Below are 27649 nucleotides of genomic sequence, written 5' to 3'. Positions count from 1 at the left end.
TAAAGTGACCAGACGTCTCGAATTAGGCCAGACAGTCCTGATTTTTAAACCCTTTAAAAAATGTTCTGCTTTTGGACTATTTCATAATTATATTCAAAACTAATCGGCATCCATTACAAAGATTGTAAGTCAAAGATGAATTACACACAAGTTATAGTGTTTATAGTATATCCTGGAAGTAGTCAGGTATGGTGTTTCAAATTTTATGAGCTTTTGGACATCTCTAGTAAAGTGGAAAATGGTTTAANAATAGAAAATATCTAGTTTAAAGTGACCAGACGTCTCGAATTAGGCCAGACAGTCCTGATTTTTAAACCCTTTAAAAAATGTTCTGCTTTTGGACTATTTCATAATTATATTCAAAACTAATCGGCATCCATTACAAAGATTGTAAGTCAAAGATGAATTGCATACAAGTTATAGTGTAAAAATTTTAATATCTAGTTTATAGGAACAGTAGCCCAATTGGAAATTTATTGCCCAGCTAGTAACCTATCAGTCAGAGAGCAGTGAATGTATATCATTTATAAAAGAGAGTTGATGAGTTTTTTCTAATTATCTGAGTTATAAAAATAAAGATTAAAGCAAACAAAGCTAGACTTAGAGCTGTAATTAACTGTTAACTGTTACTACTGCTGTAGGTCATTAATTTGTAAAAGAGAGAATACAGATAAGTAAAATGTTTATCGGTTGTTTGCAACATCTGTCATAGATGATGTCAGAAAGCTAGGAAACTGATAAGTCATGTGACCAATTCTGGTTGACAATTATCTCATGTCACATTGAAGCACCAGTTTAACATCCCTGTTTTACATTTGAGAATCTGGTCACGTTAATCTAGCTAATACAGTTACAAATTAATAAGAAATATCACAACAAACATATTTTAAATGATTTACATAAATTGTGCCCTTAAACATTAATGCGTACACTTTAAATATCATGTACACTAGATCATCAGAATTAAGAAACAACAACACAATTATAATGAAAAATTAGTGAGGTAATAAGGAACAATAAGATACACAAGATTAGTGAAAAAAATTAATGTAAATTTCTGTGAATTTAACGAGTAAAAAAATCATTTTAATTGAGATAAAAATGTAATTAACTAATTATAAAAAAATCTTCATTTAATTGATTTAAAGTATTCATTATATTTTATTCATTTACCACCATCCTAACAGGTTGAAACCAAATTTTGCACTGCTAAACAAGAGAAAAAGCAATCCAAAGTATTGAAAAGATCCCCAAAATCTGCTACTAGGATCTGGAATAAAATTTTTAAGAATACAGTATATTTAATTTATAATTTAATTAATTTTAAAAATTTAGCTAAACTTTTCAGATTCTTACTTCCTGTAGAATAGCCAATTGCGTAAACAATTCGACCCAGTAAATATACAAATCCAGCAATAGCGCCCAGGACCTAAAATATTAAAAATATATTCAAAATGATAATTTTTTTACGTATGTCAAGAGAATAATGTTAATTCACATCACAATACTGTACCGGATATGGGAATCCTCCAAGTAGAAGTAAAACAATAAAGAATGGATAATATTCTAAGCTGCATTAAAGAAAAACAATTTGTTAGATAAGTCAATTTGTCATTATATTAATTTAATATTTTTAAAAATAGGTTTAAATTTTCTCTGGCATGCTTGTATGAATTATTTACAAATAACTAAAGTAAATTTATGAGACTTAACTGTGTAGGACTTATTATTTTTATTTTTTCTATTGACATTTTTGACTGCACATTTTTCCACTCCTTTTGTTTTTCTGCTTGGTTAGTCTCATCACTGCCTTACCCATCAAACTGTCCCAAAAAAAATGATCAAACCAACTCTTTAAAATAATAAATTTACTAAACTAAACTGTACACTAGCCTATGCTTTGTCCATTCTTAGCAAATATCAGGTGTTCACTACATCCTAAGACTATATAAAGTTGATTAAACTTGCATAATACTTATGAAATATATAAAATTTTTACTTCATATGAATATTGAATATGTATGGATTTATTCTGATGGAATTCTGAAGTTTGGAACATAAAACAGAAGTTGTGCAGTTGTATTTTATAATCATCTCTATAGTTCAAACACAACATGCATTAGAAATGGAATTACAAAGTAAAGATTCTCCAAACAAAGCTATAATCCTGCATCTCTTCGTAGACTGTATATCGTAATAATTACACTACTCATACACCTTATATCCATCCATTAAACTAGAGCCTTGTTTTTGCCACTTAAGAGATTTCTTGTTAAACAAAATCAAAAATACAGAAAAGAAGAGAAAACAGATACTAGAGCTGACGCATCTAACCACATATTCGTCGATATTTAACTTCAAAGGAGTCACATATGCGCAGCAGAAAGGTGTAGCAATGGGAAGCCCAATAGCAGGTACGCTATGTGAAATGGTTTTAAGAACATTAGAGAACAACATCATACCAAAATATGGAATGCAAATCGTATTATATGCTCAGTATGTCGACGACGTGCTTATCATATGGAAAGCAAAACCAATACTACAGCAATTTATAAAAGACATCAATGACAACAATTTTGGTCTAGAGATTGAGCTGGAACAAGAAAATGATAAAATTATACATTTTCTGGATTTATCATTACAAATAGATAAAGGGGATATAACTACAAAGGTGTACAGAAAGCCTACATATAACCCATTATTTATTCCCTGGAATTCTCACGACCCAGCAACCTATAAACTTGCAGCTTTCAGGACGCTCATAGCAAGAGCGCACTCGCACTGTAGCAAAAGGCAAGATAGAAATGAAGAGATGCAATATATAAAAAAGCTAGCAAGGCAGTTTGGGGTTAACATTAAGGCTATAACCAACAAAACAAAAACAGGCAGCAACGAGCTCAATCTAAGAAATAAAAGGGAAGAGTATACGATGATGGAGTACAGGGCGCAGTTAAATAATATATACAAAAGAATAGGAGCAGCAACAAAAAAGAAAATAATTTACAAAAGAAATCCAACAGTTTACCAAATGTTAAGAACAGACAAAGACGAGGTAGACGGAAACCTTCTGCCCGGAGTATACAGTGTTCCAATAACAGATAAAAGGCGACAGAAAGAGCTGTTTTACATTGGAGCTACAGGGAGATCGCTCAAAGAAAGAATGATAGAGCACAAACGAAACATACGAAATGAGCAGCCAGTCACAGCGCTAGCGACATACATCCTAGCAGACCCTACAGAAGTTAAAGCAGAGTGGGATAAGGCAAAGTTAGTACAAAAAATTCACGACAAAAGGCATCTCAAATACGCAGAGGCGTGGCATATTTGTAAAAATAGTCAAGAAGGACAAGCAATTAACTTTAGAGAAGCAAGTAAAATATCGGAAGCATGGAGATCGAGCTTAATATAACGGAGCGAAATAATAGAAATAGCAAGACGAATTTTGGAAAAGCATGCATAGGAAAGGTGCAATCGGGCTACACGTGCATTATTATTAGTGATTTTATGGTTATATTTAGCATTGTTGTCTTTATTTATGTTAGGTTCATATATGTATGGTTGATGTATCATATTAGTGGTTATTGTTAGTATTCTTTATTTTTAACGGTAAACAAACGGCACGATTCTGCGCAATAAGAGTTTGTTTAAATAGCGTTCCAAAACGCATTTATCGTTTTTATGAATTCGCCAAGATTCGATTTTCGTTGGTTCGTTCTTGAAAAAGGGCATTAAGGATGTCCGAAAACGTTTGAAGTGTTATAATAAATTTGGCTGTATTATATAAGGTGTATGAGTAGTGTAACTATAATCCTGCAATATGTCAATAAGTTCCATATAGAGAAAATGCTAAAATCTAAACTGCACATTACTTAAAATCTCAACATCTAATAATATGGTTAAAAACAATATTCACCAATCTTAAATCTCAGCATGATTTATTAAATGTACAGAGTAACATTTTCATACATTTTTAATGGCCATCTTCAGATCTTTACATTTGAACATTTGAAGAATCAAACACTTAAATTGAAATTGTTTTCTAATTTTTAATTTGAATATGACCCAAAGTTGAATCTAAATTCATTCAGAAATATTAAATAATTAAAATGAATATCCAATTATTTATTATCAATAGATAAAAATATATCAATTGCAACATCTTAAGCTTTTTTCTTCACTCCACATAGTAAATTACATGTAGTAACTATATGACTGTATATTAGTTTCTGAATACTTATATAAAAAAATACTAACTCAAATGTTAGGATAAAGTTTTAATATCATAGCTGCCCAGTGCAGAACAAGAGCATCATGGGCCCAGTTCAAAATATTATTTATAGAACACAATAAAGCCTATATAATTCTGTAAAGTTAATTTACATGTACAGGATTCATGGTAAAGTGATTACACACTCTATCTTGATGGTGAAGGATCGATAAGAAGGCCTTTCTCAAGTAATAAAAGCTTTTGGCATTACTTTAGTGTAATTAAAAACAAAAATAGGCACACAAGTACTTCCAACATTGCATGAATGTCATTCTCGAGAAAAACAAAACATATTATCATTTTTAGGTCTTTTCTCTACATTCACGGTGGGTTTTGGCTCACAATCAGGCAACGGATTGGTGAGGGATGGAGTCTAACATATTTGGGACCACCCACAGAAAATTCCTAAGGAATTGTTCATCCAAATTCGATCCCAGGTCACCCAGAGTGGTAAAGTGATGCCTTAACTATCAAGGTCATCCAGTCTTAACAGAAAAATTTTTTAGTAGACATTGAAGATTTCTTTTTTAAGCAGAATGTAAATGTGTAATTTATTTTATACATGTGTTTGGTTAGCACAATGTTGCTGTTGAGAACGTATCATACAGGTATCCTGTATGATACGTTCTCAACAGCAACATTGTGCTAACCAAACACATATAATAGAGAACAACAAGCAACCTTGATTATTTTATACAGTTTTAGAGATTGTTCTAACATGATAATATACCAAGTATTATCCATTCACAGATTTATTGATGATATTTTAAACCTATGAATGCACAATATAAACTTTTCAATAAATCAAAAATGCTTTATATACCAAACATTTAAAACATCTAAATTACCATATTAAGACATGTTTATTGTCTTACTGTTTTACTAATTCAGTGTTGTCTGATCAATTCAGTTTTTGTTGTAATACTTGTCATGTGATAACCAAGTGACTTTTTGTCTTGTTTGGCTTCCATATGTAGTATTATAAACAAATATCAATTGTATATTTTAAAAAAAGTTTAATAAATAAAAACCTATACTTATAGTTTTTCTAAATTCTTTCAAATCCTGCTATGATTGATAGCAAATAATAATACTGAATTAATCAATGCATCTTTAACAATATATGAAGCTGAAGAAACAACCATACTGTTACCAATATGTGTTTTACAGCAGAAACAAGGAGTCTATCTCTGCCTAGCAATATCTCCTTTTGCATCAACCACTGCTATCATAGTCCACTTCCTCTTACTCATTTACTGTATCCAATCTTTTTTATTAACTGACAGTGGTATTCCATTTTCATTTGTCTGTGACTGAAAATCACTTGTTAATCAAGTTGAAAATTTTAGCATTCCTTCAATCCACTGTTACCACCCATCCAGTTTTCACCCAGACAGTCCGGGAATCGATTCACTGTCTGGGTGAACTATTAATTTTGTCTGTGTCCGGGAATATCGTGTGCAAACTATTGACCTTTTTTTTTTTTTTTTTTTTTTTTTTTTTTTTTTTTTTTTTTTTTTTTTTTTTTTTTTTTTTTTTTTTTTTTTTTTTTTTTTTTTTTTTTTTTTTTTTTTTTTTTTTTTTTTTTTTTTTTTTTTTTTTTTTTTTTTTTTTTTTTTTTTTTTTTTTTTTTTTTTTTTTTTTTTTTTTTTTTTTTTTTTTTTTTTTTTTTTTTTTTTTTTTTTTTTTTTTTTTTTTTTTTTTTTTTTTTTTTTTTTTTTTTTTTTTTTTTTTTTTTTTTTTTTTTTTTTTTTTTTTTTTTTTTTTTTTTTTTTTTTTTTTTTTTTTTTTTTTTTTTTTTTTTTTTTTTTTTTTTTTTTTTTTTTTTTTTTTTTTTTTTTTTTTTTTTTTTTTTTTTTTTTTTTTTTTTTTTTTTTTTTTTTTTTTTTTTTTTTTTTTTTTTTTTTTTTTTTTTTTTTTTTTTTTTTTTTTTTTTTTTTTTTTTTTTTTTTTTTTTTTTTTTTTTTTTTTTTTTTTTTTTTTTTTTTTTTTTTTTTTTTTTTTTTTTTTTTTTTTTTTTTTTTTTTTTTTTTTTTTTTTTTTTTTTTTTTTTTTTTTTTTTTTTTTTTTTTTTTTTTTTTTTTTTTTTTTTTTTTTTTTTTTTTTTTTTTTTTTTTTTTTTTTTTTTTTTTTTTTTTTTTTTTTTTTTTTTTTTTTTTTTTTTTTTTTTTTTTTTTTTTTTTTTTTTTTTTTTTTTTTTTTTTTTTTTTTTTTTTTTTTTTTTTTTTTTTTTTTTTTTTTTTTTTTTTTTTTTTTTTTTTTTTTTTTTTTTTTTTTTTTTTTTTTTTTTTTTTTTTTTTTTTTTTTTTTTTTTTTTTTTTTTTTTTTTTTTTTTTTTTTTTTTTTTTTTTTTTTTTTTTTTTTTTTTTTTTTTTTTTTTTTTTTTTTTTTTTTTTTTTTTTTTTTTTTTTTTTTTTTTTTTTTTTTTTTTTTTTTTTTTTTTTTTTTTTTTTTTTTTTTTTTTTTTTTTTTTTTTTTTTTTTTTTTTTTTTTTTTTTTTTTTTTTTTTTTTTTTTTTTTTTTTTTTTTTTTTTTTTTTTTTTTTTTTTTTTTTTTTTTTTTTTTTTTTTTTTTTTTTTTTTTTTTTTTTTTTTTTTTTTTTTTTTTTTTTTTTTTTTTTTTTTTTTTTTTTTTTTTTTTTTTTTTTTTTTTTTTTTTTTTTTTTTTTTTTTTTTTTTTTTTTTTTTTTTTTTTTTTTTTTTTTTTTTTTTTTTTTTTTTTTTTTTTTTTTTTTTTTTTTTTTTTTTTTTTTTTTTTTTTTTTTTTTTTTTTTTTTTTTTTTTTTTTTTTTTTTTTTTTTTTTTTTTTTTTTTTTTTTTTTTTTTTTTTTTTTTTTTTTTTTTTTTTTTTTTTTTTTTTTTTTTTTTTTTTTTTTTTTTTTTTTTTTTTTTTTTTTTTTTTTTTTTTTTTTTTTTTTTTTTTTTTTTTTTTTTTTTTTTTTTTTTTTTTTTTTTTTTTTTTTTTTTTTTTTTTTTTTTTTTTTTTTTTTTTTTTTTTTTTTTTTTTTTTTTTTTTTTTTTTTTTTTTTTTTTTTTTTTTTTTTTTTTTTTTTTTTTTTTTTTTTTTTTTTTTTTTTTTTTTTTTTTTTTTTTTTTTTTTTTTTTTTTTTTTTTTTTTTTTTTTTTTTTTTTTTTTTTTTTTTTTTTTTTTTTTTTTTTTTTTTTTTTTTTTTTTTTTTTTTTTTTTTTTTTTTTTTTTTTTTTTTTTTTTTTTTTTTTTTTTTTTTTTTTTTTTTTTTTTTTTTTTTTTTTTTTTTTTTTTTTTTTTTTTTTTTTTTTTTTTTTTTTTTTTTTTTTTTTTTTTTTTTTTTTTTTTTTTTTTTTTTTTTTTTTTTTTTTTTTTTTTTTTTTTTTTTTTTTTTTTTTTTTTTTTTTTTTTTTTTTTTTTTTTTTTTTTTTTTTTTTTTTTTTTTTTTTTTTTTTTTTTTTTTTTTTTTTTTTTTTTTTTTTTTTTTTTTTTTTTTTTTTTTTTTTTTTTTTTTTTTTTTTTTTTTTTTTTTTTTTTTTTTTTTTTTTTTTTTTTTTTTTTTTTTTTTTTTTTTTTTTTTTTTTTTTTTTTTTTTTTTTTTTTTTTTTTTTTTTTTTTTTTTTTTTTTTTTTTTTTTTTTTTTTTTTTTTTTTTTTTTTTTTTTTTTTTTTTTTTTTTTTTTTTTTTTTTTTTTTTTTTTTTTTTTTTTTTTTTTTTTTTTTTTTTTTTTTTTTTTTTTTTTTTTTTTTTTTTTTTTTTTTTTTTTTTTTTTTTTTTTTTTTTTTTTTTTTTTTTTTTTTTTTTTTTTTTTTTTTTTTTTTTTTTTTTTTTTTTTTTTTTTTTTTTTTTTTTTTTTTTTTTTTTTTTTTTTTTTTTTTTTTTTTTTTTTTTTTTTTTTTTTTTTTTTTTTTTTTTTTTTTTTTTTTTTTTTTTTTTTTTTTTTTTTTTTTTTTTTTTTTTTTTTTTTTTTTTTTTTTTTTTTTTTTTTTTTTTTTTTTTTTTTTTTTTTTTTTTTTTTTTTTTTTTTTTTTTTTTTTTTTTTTTTTTTTTTTTTTTTTTTTTTTTTTTTTTTTTTTTTTTTTTTTTTTTTTTTTTTTTTTTTTTTTTTTTTTTTTTTTTTTTTTTTTTTTTTTTTTTTTTTTTTTTTTTTTTTTTTTTTTTTTTTTTTTTTTTTTTTTTTTTTTTTTTTTTTTTTTTTTTTTTTTTTTTTTTTTTTTTTTTTTTTTTTTTTTTTTTTTTTTTTTTTTTTTTTTTTTTTTTTTTTTTTTTTTTTTTTTTTTTTTTTTTTTTTTTTTTTTTTTTTTTTTTTTTTTTTTTTTTTTTTTTTTTTTTTTTTTTTTTTTTTTTTTTTTTTTTTTTTTTTTTTTTTTTTTTTTTTTTTTTTTTTTTTTTTTTTTTTTTTTTTTTTTTTTTTTTTTTTTTTTTTTTTTTTTTTTTTTTTTTTTTTTTTTTTTTTTTTTTTTTTTTTTTTTTTTTTTTTTTTTTTTTTTTTTTTTTTTTTTTTTTTTTTTTTTTTTTTTTTTTTTTTTTTTTTTTTTTTTTTTTTTTTTTTTTTTTTTTTTTTTTTTTTTTTTTTTTTTTTTTTTTTTTTTTTTTTTTTTTTTTTTTTTTTTTTTTTTTTTTTTTTTTTTTTTTTTTTTTTTTTTTTTTTTTTTTTTTTTTTTTTTTTTTTTTTTTTTTTTTTTTTTTTTTTTTTTTTTTTTTTTTTTTTTTTTTTTTTTTTTTTTTTTTTTTTTTTTTTTTTTTTTTTTTTTTTTTTTTTTTTTTTTTTTTTTTTTTTTTTTTTTTTTTTTTTTTTTTTTTTTTTTTTTTTTTTTTTTTTTTTTTTTTTTTTTTTTTTTTTTTTTTTTTTTTTTTTTTTTTTTTTTTTTTTTTTTTTTTTTTTTTTTTTTTTTTTTTTTTTTTTTTTTTTTTTTTTTTTTTTTTTTTTTTTTTTTTTTTTTTTTTTTTTTTTTTTTTTTTTTTTTTTTTTTTTTTTTTTTTTTTTTTTTTTTTTTTTTTTTTTTTTTTTTTTTTTTTTTTTTTTTTTTTTTTTTTTTTTTTTTTTTTTTTTTTTTTTTTTTTTTTTTTTTTTTTTTTTTTTTTTTTTTTTTTTTTTTTTTTTTTTTTTTTTTTTTTTTTTTTTTTTTTTTTTTTTTTTTTTTTTTTTTTTTTTTTTTTTTTTTTTTTTTTTTTTTTTTTTTTTTTTTTTTTTTTTTTTTTTTTTTTTTTTTTTTTTTTTTTTTTTTTTTTTTTTTTTTTTTTTTTTTTTTTTTTTTTTTTTTTTTTTTTTTTTTTTTTTTTTTTTTTTTTTTTTTTTTTTTTTTTTTTTTTTTTTTTTTTTTTTTTTTTTTTTTTTTTTTTTTTTTTTTTTTTTTTTTTTTTTTTTTTTTTTTTTTTTTTTTTTTTTTTTTTTTTTTTTTTTTTTTTTTTTTTTTTTTTTTTTTTTTTTTTTTTTTTTTTTTTTTTTTTTTTTTTTTTTTTTTTTTTTTTTTTTTTTTTTTTTTTTTTTTTTTTTTTTTTTTTTTTTTTTTTTTTTTTTTTTTTTTTTTTTTTTTTTTTTTTTTTTTTTTTTTTTTTTTTTTTTTTTTTTTTTTTTTTTTTTTTTTTTTTTTTTTTTTTTTTTTTTTTTTTTTTTTTTTTTTTTTTTTTTTTTTTTTTTTTTTTTTTTTTTTTTTTTTTTTTTTTTTTTTTTTTTTTTTTTTTTTTTTTTTTTTTTTTTTTTTTTTTTTTTTTTTTTTTTTTTTTTTTTTTTTTTTTTTTTTTTTTTTTTTTTTTTTTTTTTTTTTTTTTTTTTTTTTTTTTTTTTTTTTTTTTTTTTTTTTTTTTTTTTTTTTTTTTTTTTTTTTTTTTTTTTTTTTTTTTTTTTTTTTTTTTTTTTTTTTTTTTTTTTTTTTTTTTTTTTTTTTTTTTTTTTTTTTTTTTTTTTTTTTTTTTTTTTTTNCCCCGCGGGGGAGAGAGACAGGATTAAGGCTTACTCTGAAAAACTTGGCTTCTATTATACTATTTTAGATGCGGGTTTTTGCGTTTTTGATTGCGTTTTAATAGGGTACGTCAACAGAATGTACACTAAGAAAAAATTTTTCGAAAAATTTTCCCCCACTGGGGAAGTGTTATACATTTATAATAGATACATTTTGAGCCACAACAAGGCATGGCGGCGTCTGCTAATTATTGAATAAACAGGTTGCAGGAATAATTACCAAGTAATCTTTTCTTATAGTGTTGATTAACTATTCTTTCAAAAACTTTATTAAATTTTCATAAATATTTAATCACCATAACTGAATTTTAGGTATTATAAGCTATAATTTAAGACAGTTTTATAAGTTGAAAATAATGGTAAAATTGCAGCTCTGAATGAGTCAGTTGGGACCTTATGAGAGCTGCATAACGTGCCCATAACAGTAAAAAAAATCAAAAGGAACAGATGGTCTATATGTGACCCTGTGCAAGATGTAGCAGTGTAGTACATATAGTACTATATAGTCTATATTATATACAGTATAGTATATAGTGTTTATAGTATATCCTGGAAGTAGTCAGGTATGGTGTTTCAAATTTTATGAGCTTTTGGCCATCTCTAGTAAAGTGGAAAATGGTTTAATTTTGGAAATGTTTTGAGAATGGATTAGTTGTTTAAGCAACATGACATGGGTGATCTGCCAAGGGAAGATGATTCCTGGAGGGACTTTCAATGGGAAACATGGCCCCTTAGGTGTTATGAATGTGAAGAAAACCTAGAAATGAACCACATGGTCTGTCCATTGGTGAGGCACAAACCCACAACCAACTATCAGCATCCACTCGGCTAGGGCCATGAGGTAGATTTTTATCAGTAAGATGCAAGTCTTCGAAATGCCACCCCTTAAATGCTGCCTCCTTACGGTGCCACTTGATGTGGCTGCCTCTCTATCATAGCAAACCACGGCCCTACACTCAGGCCATTGTTTTGAGAAATAGTTGCAGATAGGTCAATTTCAGAGGGGCTTTATCTCACGAAACATCACGTATAGACCGTCGGTTCCATAGACTTTATTTTACTCCTATGGACACGGTCTATGGCTCTGATAAGGTCCCAACTGCCTCATTCAAAGCTGCAATTTTAACAAAATGATAATAAAATCTGTGACTTTCTAATCTTTTTCCAATAGCAATTAGGATTTATTTAGCAATTTATCTGCATAAATGCATAAAAATCTAAGATAAAGAAAGCATTACTCAATATTTACAGCACATGTACATGTATTTTATTAATGTGCAATAAATATCCACAAAAAAAATGAGATCAGAAGGTCAGACTTGTTACATCGTTTATATTAATTATTTTCCTCGTCTCTTATGAAAATTTCTATAGTAAAAATGAATTTTTAGAGATTTCAAGTTGAATTTACGCATTAAAATTGAATAAATTTAACTTAGTTCATTTTTTGAAATAAAGAAGCAGGAAATGCTGCACTCATTACTAATCAATTTCAAAACGAAGGAAATGGATGCGATTTCTTAATGATTTAAATGTGTTTTAACTAATTATACGTTTGAGGAAGTTTGAAATGTTTAAAATCTCGTTTAATTTTAGAACGTTACTTACCAGGAAAATAGATCAGTCGTTAAGATTAAGTAGCACTCCCCTAACACGATCACGCGGTCGCTAGAGGATTTTTAAAAATGGCCATGCCCGTTTTTACGATATTCGTGTCGATAGATGGCAGCACGAGTTATTTAATATTTAAAAGTCCATATACAAGTACAATATATACAGTATATATTTTTTAATTAAAAATTTTGTATATTTATAGATAATTTATTTAAATTTTAAACGAAAATTCAAAAATATAATTTATAAATTATTATTATTATAGATTCCACTTGTAGAATAATAAAGTGTGAGTATGGATGTGTTTATTCATAATTTAGTGTGAAAAATTAAGCCAAAAATAAAGGGCATTTTTATTAATGTTTAAGTGGGTAAATATATTAAAAAACACAATAAAATAAGAGATTTTTTTAAGTAAAAAACATAAGTTTTATTAATAAATAAGCTGAAGGTTTAAAAAAATCTCATATTTTAGTAATAAAATTTGAATAAAATAATAGCTTTTTTATTGATATTTTATTAGTTTATTGCATAAATTAATGTAAAAAGTTACATTTTTTTTAAACAAAAACGGTTTTTTTTAAATATAAAACTCAGACTTTTACAAGCAAAAAAATATCAAGTGTCAAACTAAGGAGGAAACTTCCATTTTGTTTATAAGATTTAAAGGAAAAGTTAATTTTTAAAATAATTTATTCGAAATTTATGATAACAGGAAGCTGAAAATGGTAATTATCGGGAAAAATTGGAAATTTCGTAATTTTTTTGGATTTTGTTTTTTAATATTTTAATATACAACTTCCGATAAGAATTGATAAAGTAAAGAAAAAAACAGAAGGGAATTTTCAATGTCCTCGATTATATATTCGTTCTAAATTAATTTTATTTTCTATATTATAGATTTAACTAATTTTTCTTATTTAATTTCTTCCACTTGTTCTTTGATTTATTCTGTAATTTTTCAATGTAATTTCTTCAATTTGTTCTTCGTTTAATTACTCGATTCCTTTAATTCTTTCCATTTACTCCTTAGTTTATGAATCCAATACCTTCAATTTTCTTGATATTTTCCATTAATTCCTTCCATTTAGTTCTTAATTTTTACACTTGATTCCTACGATTTCTTCTATCATTTTTCCTTTAAATATCTATACTTCCACCTAGTCCTTAATTTTCTTGCACTTAATTCTTTCTATTTTATCAATGTTTATTTTTAATAAATTTTTTAAAATATTTATTTAATTTATTATTAAAAAAAACAAGATATTTCTGAGCTCTTGAACATTTTCTTTAATTACCTTCAAATTTATTAGGTTAATATCCAGTTTTATCCCGATTAAATGTTGAATTTAACGAGTAAGCCACGTTAGATACTAGTGATATACAAGTTTTACCTTGTTATAACCATGATATAAAACTGTGAGGAATCGATATATAACAAACTTAACCTACTTAAAACTTGATTGGAAGATAAGAAAATGGGGTCAGCTTAATTAATTCACAATATACATACAATATTTTGATAATCGTATTAAAGTTTAAACGTGAAAAAATCGAAAAAATTAAGTACGAGCGAGTAGAAATTTCTCCTTTACAGAAGTTCGTTTCCAATTAGGTAAGTGTGATATATCAAACCTGCCAGTCCTAAATATTGAAAGGAGCCAAAAAGTCTCTTCCACGGTTCTGAAAACATTTAATAATAATATTCATATTATAATTAGCCAAACGTTCCATATTATACTTCTAAAAATGCCTTCTTTTTTTTTACTAAAACTTACTTCCAGTTGAATAACCAATTGCATAAACCACTCTTCCTAAAAGCCATATTGCTCCATACTTTGCACTTGCAATCTAATTATATAAGTTTATATAAATTCACATTTTTAAATACCTTTATGATCATAAATTATATTTATATTATAAATTACTTACGGGATCCGATAATCCGGCTAATAGGAGTAGGGATAGGAAGGAAGGATAATTTTCCACACTGCAAATATACTTCAATCACCATACGTTGCGTTATTATGGAAATTATAATAAAATATAACTTACAAATTTAAGTGAGATCGCTGCATACAGTTAAATATATTATTTGTTTCGCTGTACATCATAGGATACTGTAAAATAAATAAGAATGAAATGTTAATTTTTTCCCCCTATATTCTTTAATGTTATCCTATGGGCAAAAAAGACAATTGTCTGTAGCCCAAACCAATCTTTTATAAGGAAATATTATATATTTAACGAAAAATTCCCCGAAGAAAAATGTCTGAATTCAACACTAAGTGGGCCCTCTAATTAGGACTTCATGGGCCTGAGCCTCATGAAGTCCTAATGCGCCACTGTTGTATGCTTTATGCAGCGAAGTAATTAAAAAGTAAAGAATCTTCAAGAGCAAAGTTCACTCTTAAAGCTCCTCGGAGTGTTATTGGTGGAGACTCGTCACATTAAAGCCTCCTATGCGTGCTCTGAGATTCGGATTAGATCTTGCTGATGTTTCATGCGAAGAATATATTTACTGTCAAAAAAGTCATTGTTGAGTACACTCGTGATGGTATAATGCAATGCAACACACAGACGAGCTACCAAGAGGAGAGAGATCTTTCCGCGTTATGGGCATAAAGAGGGCTTTTTTTTAGCCAATCTGTTATTGGGGCGGCCGGGAGGTGCGAGAGTGCGACCCGATATATTCGGACGGACCACACCCGAAATATTCTTGGGGTTTTGTCGACTCGTCCATATTCGATCCTAATTCCTCGCGTAGTCAGCAACCTCAATGAAGCCTGCGGCTGATCAAGCTCTCGGAGGGTCTCTAGTGCAACCTAGCTTTGAGGCCCCTACTAAGTAATGACATCAAATAACTTTATTACTTAATAAAAAAAAAAATACTGATCAGTCAATCGTTTCCTTAAAAATAAATCTCTAAATGTCTAGATGAAGATAGTACAGTATCTTTGCCTTAGGTTCACAGAATATACTGTATGTCTTTTTGAAGCTGCTAACTTTCGAAGGCCTTGTCAATCGGAAGCTCCAAGCGCGCGCTTTTTGAGCCCGTGTGATAATCCGCCACTAAATGCAGCCCTATGTAAATATGGCTGCAATCGTCAAAGAAAACGAAGAGTATGAGATTAGATAAGAATGAAAATGAGATCCGCATCCTCAACACTCATGCGGGGTTTCAAAAGCCTCCTTTTTACCTTCTTTCAGTAATAGCACACCTTATAAAAGCACGAAGCTCGGTGAGACCATAATGACGCCCCTATACCATGCTATTCCAAATTCTCTTTACACGATGTTCTCGGATTTGGATCCCTCTCACTTTCTCCAGATTCTAATCCGATGAGAACCATACTGTGAACTGTACTTGAGCTCCTATCTATGAATTGGGCAATTATGCTTATTTTATGAACATGAGTATACTTTCATGTCCCTAAATACTTCATTCCTATCTCCGAACACCTTATTTTATACATCTTTAACACTTTTCAACACCTTAAATACTCCATTCTATATGCCCTCAAATGTCGTCCATACACTTATAGGCCTATATTAGGATATTTGTTGATTGCTGTATTTAGGAATTTTAATTCAAGAAACCTGTTTGCTCTCTAATGTATTTAATTTATAGATTGTATCATAGAAAAATCACAATAAAAATATGAAATATGAGCATTCTACCAATTACATTATGTAAAATAATACATATAAATAATTCATAAGAATTAACGAGTCTACCTGAATGTTATATCTAAATCGAGCAATTGAAACTCTTTCAGCAAGCCAAAGATTTACTAGAAACGAAGCCAAAACAATGAAGATCACGTAACCATAATATTGAGGAACCTCCATATTTGGATCCACTACTGTAAGCTGGATTACCACAGTATTCTGGTGACTTTAACTAATTTTTAGTGGTATTAATGTAAGGAAACTCTTTCCTGTCAATATTATTACACATAAAGGAAGATTTATAACCCTGAAAAATGACCTGACAAATTTCTTTAAACACGCACTTGAGCAATTATTTAACGAAAAATGTTCAAGAATATGTTTCGTAACCTTCAATTTCTTGTATAACGTGTTAGACTAGATGTTTGTCGGAGAGATTAGTAAAAAGGCAGTTGGATTAACGTAACCGGTTGTGTAACAAAGGAACAGAGAGTGCACAAAGATTACACACACAACAGAACATCTACAAAACATTGCAATCGTTGATTCCAACATAACGATGAAAAATTAATTTAAAAGACCATTGATTTAAAACCATTCGGAGTTTATCAGAAGATACGAATTGTTTTGTGTGTAGTAAGGCGAGAGAGATAAACGAGGCCAAGCTCGGCTCTGTTACGGAACTGGGCCCTACTCGATAGCGTAAACAGGGTAACAGTCCTAGCTACTCGGTAACGCCCGCAGACTATAAGAAAGGCACCATACATTATGCAAGAAGCTTCAAAGTAGGATTCAACGTCGGATCAGCACTCTTGCAATATGGCACTGGTTGCAATTGAGTCTAACTTGGCCTTGAAAGAAAGGAACATTCCCTGTTTTCAAGATCAAAGTTTTGGTCAACGTGCAATAAAGCTGGGTGGAACAACGGACAATTATCGTTTTATATTTACTGAATAGGCTAGAAGTCATGAATTTTCTGTTGTTTGTTGTTGAATTTGGGACTCCTTTAGAGATAAGGAGAAGGGCAATATAGACGAAAAGAGGGAGCACGTGCCCCAATATGTGGGCGTCACTGGGCCCCATCAAATAAGTATAGGGAAAAGATTTGCAAGACTATTGTCAGGGCTAGTGGCACACATGCACAATGGTACGAGGCGAATGCACGCTCGCACGTTCTAACTTGGGCCCTTTTCAGTATTGGTTCTAGTTATGCTACTCGCACTATCCTCTATGAAAATCCAACAACGAGTTGCTTAACTTTTCCGGCGACGTTCGACAGCGCCATCTGTTACAATATTTTATTTTAAAAATTTAATATTTTTAATTATTATAAAATGGCAAAGAAAATTAATTTTGAGAGGGTAGAGATGGGTTTTACAAAAAATTGTAAATGCTAATAATGAGTCATTAAATCAGACTCTACTCGAGATATGACACGGCCCTGTTTATCTCCCTATCCCTTCGACCTTTAACCACCAAAATTTAATGGCATGAATCTCCTCATTACACAAGCCTCCCTGCGAAATTTCGGAAACTTTTGACAAAAAGCACAGGAGTTATCAAGCTTCAAAAAGGGTAAACAAAATTGTGCCCCCCACACATACTATACACACATACACTAACATTCATATATACAGAACCCCAATCTTTTGCATTTCTCGACGTTTCAAGGACTTCCGAGTGTAAAAATCTTGGAGGGGATCATTTTTTGATCGATCGCCATACTTTTCCTCTGTATTATGTAACAGAACCGGGAAGTAAAAGCGATAAAAATACAGATAAAAAGTTAAAAATATCTGTTTATAACTTTACTTAGCACTTGTAAAGATTATCAAGGAGATATGAAGTAATTTATCTTACGCAGAATACGGTAAAGGCTGAAAGAAGGCGAGATGGGCCCAAGTCAATGATACCAAAGTGGGCATCACCCTTCAACGAAAGTCATAAAAAGAAGTGAATAAAATCAATAAAATAAATTAAAATAGATGTGCATCAAGTTTTTCTACATAAACACTGGTAGTTCTCTGTGTCTGGAGCACGTGCCAAAACGGCCTTGAGGCCACAATCATACTTGATTAAGATATTTCTAAACAGTTAAAATAAGTTATCACGTGTGAGCAATATCGTAATTACAATACTATATTTCGTGTATTTAGTTTAAATTTTTATATTTATAAATTCAAATACACATGAATAAACAATGGTATTTAGTCAGGTGACGCGTTAACCTATGAGCAAAGAGGGAAATTGCTTGGGGCACCAAATCCTTCGAAGAGAACTGCTTGAAGTCAACACTGTACGCGGGGACCCCTAATTCAAATTTTCCTGGGCCCCATGAAGCTATAACGCGCCACTTTATTTAGGCTTTATATTTTATAGTCCTTTTGTGTTTACGTGTATTTTACACAATTTACGAGCGTTTTCGTGCGACTAAAAGCCACTTTTTTGATATTTAACGTGGGAAGAGACTGTAAAAATGTGATTATTTCGTTAAAATTAAAAATAAAAATAAATATAAATCGATTAGAATATTCATTCTTTAAAATATTCTAGTGTTAAATATATTAACCAGATGGTGCTAGAAGAATACAGCGTGTAAATGTAAAGAGGCATTACGTAGTGTCTGGGGGTAGTGAAGCAATTACTTTTATCATCTATCAAATTATACAACATAAATATAACATTTTGAACTGTAGATAATAAATATTTAAAATTAAATGTTGTATTTAAAGTATTATAAATATTTATTAACGAATACTTTTATAATAATATAATTTAAATAATAAATCCAAATTTGTCATCGACAAAAAGGCATTAGATTTCAGTTCTGCATCCCGAAAATACGCAGAACTGAAACCACAAATATACTCGAAATGTGAAAAAATATATATTATTTATTACTTTCTACGTTTTTACACGTAACAGAGGAAAATACGTATGGTTGTTAACAGTGGCGCGTTATCCTATGACCAAAAAGGCCGATTGCCTGGGGCACACATCAATGGAGGACTCCAAACCAATCGTTCATAACATATTATTTCTCCCCAAAAATTCCCCTAAAGAGAAATGTCAGAAGCCAACGTTAAACGTGGGGCTAGGGAGCCCCATGTACAGTACAATGGTTGCCACGTACAATTTAAATTTGCCCGGGTCCCGTGAAGATGTAACGCGCAACTGGATGTTAAGTTATGTGTATAGGGGTTCATCCACTTTGAAGCTTAATAACTCCCGTGCCTTTTGCCTAAAATTTCTGAAATTTGGTGGAGAGGTTTGTGTATTAGGGGTCTTGATGCTGTTAAATTTTGGTGGGTAAAGGTCGATCAGATGGAAAGATAGAGGGGGATCGTGTGTCGTATCTCGAGTGGAGTCGGACTTACAGTTAATGAAGATTTTACTGGTTATTAGCGTTTCTACCCTCCAAATTAAGCTTTTTCCCTCCCAATTTATAATAATCAATAAAATAAAAATATTGTAATAAAATCTCATGAAAGATGGCACCACACACAATTTTAATTCTTACCGGGAAAGTTACGCAAGTCGTTGATGGATTTTTGTAAAATAAATATTAAGAAATTTAGATAAAATTTTAAGGAATTTACGCTGCTAAATGGCTTGAAAATATTTAAAATAAGCAGAGATTTTTAAACGTATTTAATGTGATAATTTTAGTTTACAACAGAACACCTGAAAGACTCGAACACGTGAAAATGAGTTACGCAACGCGATTTACTAACGATCGCGACGTACACGAGTCGCATGCGATAACCACAAGCGATATTAGAAGGGGGATCTCGAATTAGAACGTGCAAACCTACATTTATCCCTGTACTTGTAATTACTGGCGTTGTGGATGGATAGTCTTAGTTAGCATATATGACACGTGTATAAGTGTATTTGCCGTGTCTGTGCTTAATTATTATAGATATGGTCCACCAGGCCCCTTATCTATAATAATTAAGTACAGTAGCGTAACAGGGCCCCAGGGCCCCTTCTGGTTACGCTACTGGACGTTAACCTAACCAATAATTAGGTCTTAAACACCTTAAACTTATCAAAAATTTGAATTAATTAGACGAAAGTCGCCATCTTAGATTAAGCCATAAACCTTTATTTTACGACTCAGAGTAATAAATTTTTGGTTCCGTCGATTAAAAATATATAAAAATAAAATAAATATGTTAAATTTCGCAAGATTATATTAATAATACATTATTTGTCATATTTTCCTGGTGAAATTCCACATCAGATAGTTTCAAAATAAAAATCTATAGTTTATTACGTAACTCGGAAGTATGCAGAGTTGTAAGTTGAACAAATAGATATAATATATAATATAATATAAATATATCATTATAATAAAGAAAATTTTCGTGTTTATAATATAAAATATCCTTATTATATTATATTATTTTAATGTAAAATAGGAAAAATAATATAAAAGTAGGTTGAAGATAATTTATAGATAAATGAAAATAGAAACAGTTGTCGCAAGTGGGATGTGTTACAGCTACATGGAATTCATAAAAGTTCTATAGAAAATAATAATATAGGCCTAACTATGGTTAATGTTAACCTGTCCAAAACGGAACCTGGATACAACCGAAAACAGCCAAAATAGAAAAAATATTCGGCACCATGCGATTCCGGCTTACACAGTTTTTACAGTAAAACAATTAAAAATGTAAGTAATATTTTATACAGATAGTGTACCCAAAAGTTAATTAACCATTGTAAAAAACCTTCAAACAGCGGCCATTATCTCATGTGTCCGCTGACAGAGTTAAATAGACGAAAATCGTGACCGGATACGGTACGCTTATGGGCCATTCTTCCATTAACTTATACGAACTTCCGGACCGGCAGTCACGTGACTTTTAAGAAATTAAAAATTATGTTAAGAATTGCAGCCCGGAATTGTGACGATGTCACAATAAGTAGTCGATCGTATTATTATAATACAATCATTATCATTTAACTAATTGTTGACCTGATAAAATAGCATTATCAGATATCAAGTAAATTTTTACATTCCATGCTGTTATATATAACAGAGGGATACGGATGTTAATGTGTATGTGTGTACAGTACGTGTGCGTAGGGGACACTTCGAAGCTTAATAACTTCCGTGCCCTTCGTGCTCGAAAATTTCTGAAATTTTGCAGGGAGGTGCGTATGTTAGGGTAATCGATACATCTGAATATACAGAGTCTTATTTTATCCTTTAATCCCGAGCATTTTCCGTTGCATTTTCATAATTTTGTAAAACTTGGCCCGATCCCATTTATGATTTGCTGTTTTCAAATTTATAAATTCTTATTTTTCGCATCTCAATTAATTAATAAAAAGCCCTGTTTTCTCTTCTCTCAATCAATTTATAAAGCCCTATTTTCTCCCCTTTTCTTAATTTACAAAGCTCTGTTTTCTTTCCTCTTCTTAATTTATAAAGCCCTGTTTTCTTTCCTCTCAATCAATTTACAAAGCTCTGTTTTCTTTCCTCTTCTTNTTTTTTATTGATATTTTATTAGTTTATTGCATAAATTAATGTAAAAAGTTACATTTTTTTTAAACAAAAACGGTTTTTTTTAAATATAAAACTCAGACTTTTACAAGCAAAAAAATATCAAGTGTCAAACTAAGGAGGAAACTTCCATTTTGTTTATAAGATTTAAAGGAAAAGTTAATTTTTAAAATAATTTATTCGAAATTTATGATAACAGGAAGCTGAAAATGGTAATTATCGGGAAAAATTGGAAATTTCGTAATTTTTTTGGATTTTGTTTTTTAATATTTTAATATACAACTTCCGATAAGAATTGATAAAGTAAAGAAAAAAACAGAAGGGAATTTTCAATGTCCTCGATTATATATTCGTTCTAAATTAATTTTATTTTCTATATTATAGATTTAACTAATTTTTCTTATTTAATTTCTTCCACTTGTTCTTTGATTTATTCTGTAATTTTTCAATGTAATTTCTTCAATTTGTTCTTCGTTTAATTACTCGATTCCTTTAATTCTTTCCATTTACTCCTTAGTTTATGAATCCAATACCTTCAATTTTCTTGATATTTTCCATTAATTCCTTCCATTTAGTTCTTAATTTTTACACTTGATTCCTACGATTTCTTCTATCATTTTTCCTTTAAATATCTATACTTCCACCTAGTCCTTAATTTTCTTGCACTTAATTCTTTCTATTTTATCAATGTTTATTTTTAATAAATTTTTTAAAATATTTATTTAATTTATTATTAAAAAAAACAAGATATTTCTGAGCTCTTGAACATTTTCTTTAATTACCTTCAAATTTATTAGGTTAATATCCAGTTTTATCCCGATTAAATGTTGAATTTAACGAGTAAGCCACGTTAGATACTAGTGATATACAAGTTTTACCTTGTTATAACCATGATATAAAACTGTGAGGAATCGATATATAACAAACTTAACCTACTTAAAACTTGATTGGAAGATAAGAAAATGGGGTCAGCTTAATTAATTCACAATATACATACAATATTTTGATAATCGTATTAAAGTTTAAACGTGAAAAAATCGAAAAAATTAAGTACGAGCGAGTAGAAATTTCTCCTTTACAGAAGTTCGTTTCCAATTAGGTAAGTGTGATATATCAAACCTGCCAGTCCTAAATATTGAAAGGAGCCAAAAAGTCTCTTCCACGGTTCTGAAAACATTTAATAATAATATTCATATTATAATTAGCCAAACGTTCCATATTATACTTCTAAAAATGCCTTCTTTTTTTTTACTAAAACTTACTTCCAGTTGAATAACCAATTGCATAAACCACTCTTCCTAAAAGCCATATTGCTCCATACTTTGCACTTGCAATCTAATTATATAAGTTTATATAAATTCACATTTTTAAATACCTTTATGATCATAAATTATATTTATATTATAAATTACTTACGGGATCCGATAATCCGGCTAATAGGAGTAGGGATAGGAAGGAAGGATAATTTTCCACACTGCAAATATACTTCAATCACCATACGTTGCGTTATTATGGAAATTATAATAAAATATAACTTACAAATTTAAGTGAGATCGCTGCATACAGTTAAATATATTATTTGTTTCGCTGTACATCATAGGATACTGTAAAATAAATAAGAATGAAATGTTAATTTTTTCCCCCTATATTCTTTAATGTTATCCTATGGGCAAAAAAGACAATTGTCTGTAGCCCAAACCAATCTTTTATAAGGAAATATTATATATTTAACGAAAAATTCCCCGAAGAAAAATGTCTGAATTCAACACTAAGTGGGCCCTCTAATTAGGACTTCATGGGCCTGAGCCTCATGAAGTCCTAATGCGCCACTGTTGTATGCTTTATGCAGCGAAGTAATTAAAAAGTAAAGAATCTTCAAGAGCAAAGTTCACTCTTAAAGCTCCTCGGAGTGTTATTGGTGGAGACTCGTCACATTAAAGCCTCCTATGCGTGCTCTGAGATTCGGATTAGATCTTGCTGATGTTTCATGCGAAGAATATATTTACTGTCAAAAAAGTCATTGTTGAGTACACTCGTGATGGTATAATGCAATGCAACACACAGACGAGCTACCAAGAGGAGAGAGATCTTTCCGCGTTATGGGCATAAAGAGGGCTTTTTTTTAGCCAATCTGTTATTGGGGCGGCCGGGAGGTGCGAGAGTGCGACCCGATATATTCGGACGGACCACACCCGAAATATTCTTGGGGTTTTGTCGACTCGTCCATATTCGATCCTAATTCCTCGCGTAGTCAGCAACCTCAATGAAGCCTGCGGCTGATCAAGCTCTCGGAGGGTCTCTAGTGCAACCTAGCTTTGAGGCCCCTACTAAGTAATGACATCAAATAACTTTATTACTTAATAAAAAAAAAAATACTGATCAGTCAATCGTTTCCTTAAAAATAAATCTCTAAATGTCTAGATGAAGATAGTACAGTATCTTTGCCTTAGGTTCACAGAATATACTGTATGTCTTTTTGAAGCTGCTAACTTTCGAAGGCCTTGTCAATCGGAAGCTCCAAGCGCGCGCTTTTTGAGCCCGTGTGATAATCCGCCACTAAATGCAGCCCTATGTAAATATGGCTGCAATCGTCAAAGAAAACGAAGAGTATGAGATTAGATAAGAATGAAAATGAGATCCGCATCCTCAACACTCATGCGGGGTTTCAAAAGCCTCCTTTTTACCTTCTTTCAGTAATAGCACACCTTATAAAAGCACGAAGCTCGGTGAGACCATAATGACGCCCCTATACCATGCTATTCCAAATTCTCTTTACACGATGTTCTCGGATTTGGATCCCTCTCACTTTCTCCAGATTCTAATCCGATGAGAACCATACTGTGAACTGTACTTGAGCTCCTATCTATGAATTGGGCAATTATGCTTATTTTATGAACATGAGTATACTTTCATGTCCCTAAATACTTCATTCCTATCTCCGAACACCTTATTTTATACATCTTTAACACTTTTCAACACCTTAAATACTCCATTCTATATGCCCTCAAATGTCGTCCATACACTTATAGGCCTATATTAGGATATTTGTTGATTGCTGTATTTAGGAATTTTAATTCAAGAAACCTGTTTGCTCTCTAATGTATTTAATTTATAGATTGTATCATAGAAAAATCACAATAAAAATATGAAATATGAGCATTCTACCAATTACATTATGTAAAATAATACATATAAATAATTCATAAGAATTAACGAGTCTACCTGAATGTTATATCTAAATCGAGCAATTGAAACTCTTTCAGCAAGCCAAAGATTTACTAGAAACGAAGCCAAAACAATGAAGATCACGTAACCATAATATTGAGGAACCTCCATATTTGGATCCACTACTGTAAGCTGGATTACCACAGTATTCTGGTGACTTTAACTAATTTTTAGTGGTATTAATGTAAGGAAACTCTTTCCTGTCAATATTATTACACATAAAGGAAGATTTATAACCCTGAAAAATGACCTGACAAATTTCTTTAAACACGCACTTGAGCAATTATTTAACGAAAAATGTTCAAGAATATGTTTCGTAACCTTCAATTTCTTGTATAACGTGTTAGACTAGATGTTTGTCGGAGAGATTAGTAAAAAGGCAGTTGGATTAACGTAACCGGTTGTGTAACAAAGGAACAGAGAGTGCACAAAGATTACACACACAACAGAACATCTACAAAACATTGCAATCGTTGATTCCAACATAACGATGAAAAATTAATTTAAAAGACCATTGATTTAAAACCATTCGGAGTTTATCAGAAGATACGAATTGTTTTGTGTGTAGTAAGGCGAGAGAGATAAACGAGGCCAAGCTCGGCTCTGTTACGGAACTGGGCCCTACTCGATAGCGTAAACAGGGTAACAGTCCTAGCTACTCGGTAACGCCCGCAGACTATAAGAAAGGCACCATACATTATGCAAGAAGCTTCAAAGTAGGATTCAACGTCGGATCAGCACTCTTGCAATATGGCACTGGTTGCAATTGAGTCTAACTTGGCCTTGAAAGAAAGGAACATTCCCTGTTTTCAAGATCAAAGTTTTGGTCAACGTGCAATAAAGCTGGGTGGAACAACGGACAATTATCGTTTTATATTTACTGAATAGGCTAGAAGTCATGAATTTTCTGTTGTTTGTTGTTGAATTTGGGACTCCTTTAGAGATAAGGAGAAGGGCAATATAGACGAAAAGAGGGAGCACGTGCCCCAATATGTGGGCGTCACTGGGCCCCATCAAATAAGTATAGGGAAAAGATTTGCAAGACTATTGTCAGGGCTAGTGGCACACATGCACAATGGTACGAGGCGAATGCACGCTCGCACGTTCTAACTTGGGCCCTTTTCAGTATTGGTTCTAGTTATGCTACTCGCACTATCCTCTATGAAAATCCAACAACGAGTTGCTTAACTTTTCCGGCGACGTTCGACAGCGCCATCTGTTACAATATTTTATTTTAAAAATTTAATATTTTTAATTATTATAAAATGGCAAAGAAAATTAATTTTGAGAGGGTAGAGATGGGTTTTACAAAAAATTGTAAATGCTAATAATGAGTCATTAAATCAGACTCTACTCGAGATATGACACGGCCCTGTTTATCTCCCTATCCCTTCGACCTTTAACCACCAAAATTTAATGGCATGAATCTCCTCATTACACAAGCCTCCCTGCGAAATTTCGGAAACTTTTGACAAAAAGCACAGGAGTTATCAAGCTTCAAAAAGGGTAAACAAAATTGTGCCCCCCACACATACTATACACACATACACTAACATTCATATATACAGAACCCCAATCTTTTGCATTTCTCGACGTTTCAAGGACTTCCGAGTGTAAAAATCTTGGAGGGGATCATTTTTTGATCGATCGCCATACTTTTCCTCTGTATTATGTAACAGAACCGGGAAGTAAAAGCGATAAAAATACAGATAAAAAGTTAAAAATATCTGTTTATAACTTTACTTAGCACTTGTAAAGATTATCAAGGAGATATGAAGTAATTTATCTTACGCAGAATACGGTAAAGGCTGAAAGAAGGCGAGATGGGCCCAAGTCAATGATACCAAAGTGGGCATCACCCTTCAACGAAAGTCATAAAAAGAAGTGAATAAAATCAATAAAATAAATTAAAATAGATGTGCATCAAGTTTTTCTACATAAACACTGGTAGTTCTCTGTGTCTGGAGCACGTGCCAAAACGGCCTTGAGGCCACAATCATACTTGATTAAGATATTTCTAAACAGTTAAAATAAGTTATCACGTGTGAGCAATATCGTAATTACAATACTATATTTCGTGTATTTAGTTTAAATTTTTATATTTATAAATTCAAATACACATGAATAAACAATGGTATTTAGTCAGGTGACGCGTTAACCTATGAGCAAAGAGGGAAATTGCTTGGGGCACCAAATCCTTCGAAGAGAACTGCTTGAAGTCAACACTGTACGCGGGGACCCCTAATTCAAATTTTCCTGGGCCCCATGAAGCTATAACGCGCCACTTTATTTAGGCTTTATATTTTATAGTCCTTTTGTGTTTACGTGTATTTTACACAATTTACGAGCGTTTTCGTGCGACTAAAAGCCACTTTTTTGATATTTAACGTGGGAAGAGACTGTAAAAATGTGATTATTTCGTTAAAATTAANCTCTGTTTTCTTTCCTCTTCTTAATTTATAAAGCCCTGTTTTCTTTCCTCTCAATCAATTTACAAAGCTCTGTTTTCTTTCCTCTTCTTAATTTATAAAGCCCTGTTTTCTTTCCTCTCAATCAATTTACAAAGCTCTGTTTTCTTTCCTCTTCTTAATTTATAAAGCCCTGTTTTCTTTCCTCTCAATCAATTTACAAAGCTCTGTTTTCTTTCCTCTTCTTAATTTATAAAGCCCTGTTTTCTTTCCTCTCAATCAATTTACAAAGCTCTGTTTTCTTTCCTCTTCTTAATTTATAAAGCCCTGTTTTCTTTCCTCTCAATCAATTTACAAAGCTCTGTTTTCTTTCCTCTTCTTAATTTATAAAGCCCTGTTTTCTTTCCTCTCAATCAATTTACAAAGCTCTGTTTTCTTTCCTCTTCTTAATTTATAAAGCCCTGTTTTCTTTCCTCTCAATCAATTTACAAAGCTCTGTTTTCTTTCCTCTTCTTAATTTATAAAGCCCTGTTTTCTTTCCTCTCAATCAATTTACAAAGCTCTGTTTTCTTTCCTCTTCTTAATTTATAAAGCCCTGTTTTCTTTCCTCTCAATCAATTTACAAAGCTCTGTTTTCTTTCCTCTTCTTAATTTATAAAGCCCTGTTTTCTTTCCTCTCAATCAATTTACAAAGCTCTGTTTTCTTTCCTCTTCTTAATTTATAAAGCCCTGTTTTCTTTCCTCTCAATCAATTTACAAAGCTCTGTTTTCTTTCCTCTTCTTAATTTATAAAGCCCTGTTTTCTTTCCTCTCAATCAATTTACAAAGCTCTGTTTTCTTTCCTCTTCTTAATTTATAAAGCCCTGTTTTCTTTCCTCTCAATCAATTTACAAAGCTCTGTTTTCTTTCCTCTTCTTAATTTATAAAGCCCTGTTTTCTTTCCTCTCAATCAATTTACAAAGCTCTGTTTTCTTTCCTCTTCTTAATTTATAAAGCCCTGTTTTCTTTCCTCTCAA

General features: G+C 27.4%; 2 protein-coding genes across 2 annotated transcripts; both read right to left on the bottom strand.

Moving 5' to 3' along the window:
* Nucleotides 1-275: 275 nt before the first annotated feature.
* LOC111613909 (microsomal glutathione S-transferase 3-like) lies at nucleotides 276-15677 on the bottom strand. The gene is made up of 5 exons (XM_023355259.1): nucleotides 15549-15677; nucleotides 13866-13930; nucleotides 1514-1571; nucleotides 1357-1429; nucleotides 276-1270 (listed from the first exon to the last, which is right to left on the bottom strand). The coding sequence occupies exons 1-5, from the start codon at nucleotides 15660-15662 to the stop codon at nucleotides 1170-1172; spliced, it is 411 nt and encodes a 136-aa protein (XP_023211027.1). The 5' UTR covers nucleotides 15663-15677; the 3' UTR covers nucleotides 276-1169.
* A 5436-nt stretch (nucleotides 15678-21113) lies between these two features.
* LOC111613906 (microsomal glutathione S-transferase 3-like) lies at nucleotides 21114-24666 on the bottom strand. The gene is made up of 7 exons (XM_023355258.1): nucleotides 24223-24666; nucleotides 22540-22604; nucleotides 22417-22474; nucleotides 22263-22335; nucleotides 21933-22167; nucleotides 21783-21857; nucleotides 21114-21676 (listed from the first exon to the last, which is right to left on the bottom strand). Exons 1-5 carry the CDS (start codon nucleotides 24334-24336, stop codon nucleotides 22076-22078), a joined length of 402 nt encoding a protein of 133 aa, XP_023211026.1. The 5' UTR covers nucleotides 24337-24666; the 3' UTR covers nucleotides 21114-21676; nucleotides 21783-21857; nucleotides 21933-22075.
* Between the last annotated feature and the right edge of the window lie 2983 nt (nucleotides 24667-27649).

The sequence above is a fragment of the Centruroides sculpturatus genome, unplaced genomic scaffold (assembly GCF_000671375.1).
Source record: "Centruroides sculpturatus isolate CEXI.00-Female unplaced genomic scaffold, Cexi_2.0 scaffold1351, whole genome shotgun sequence".
Lineage (NCBI taxonomy): Eukaryota > Metazoa > Arthropoda > Arachnida > Scorpiones > Buthidae > Centruroides > Centruroides sculpturatus.
This window is presented reverse-complemented; position numbering and strand designations above follow the sequence as displayed.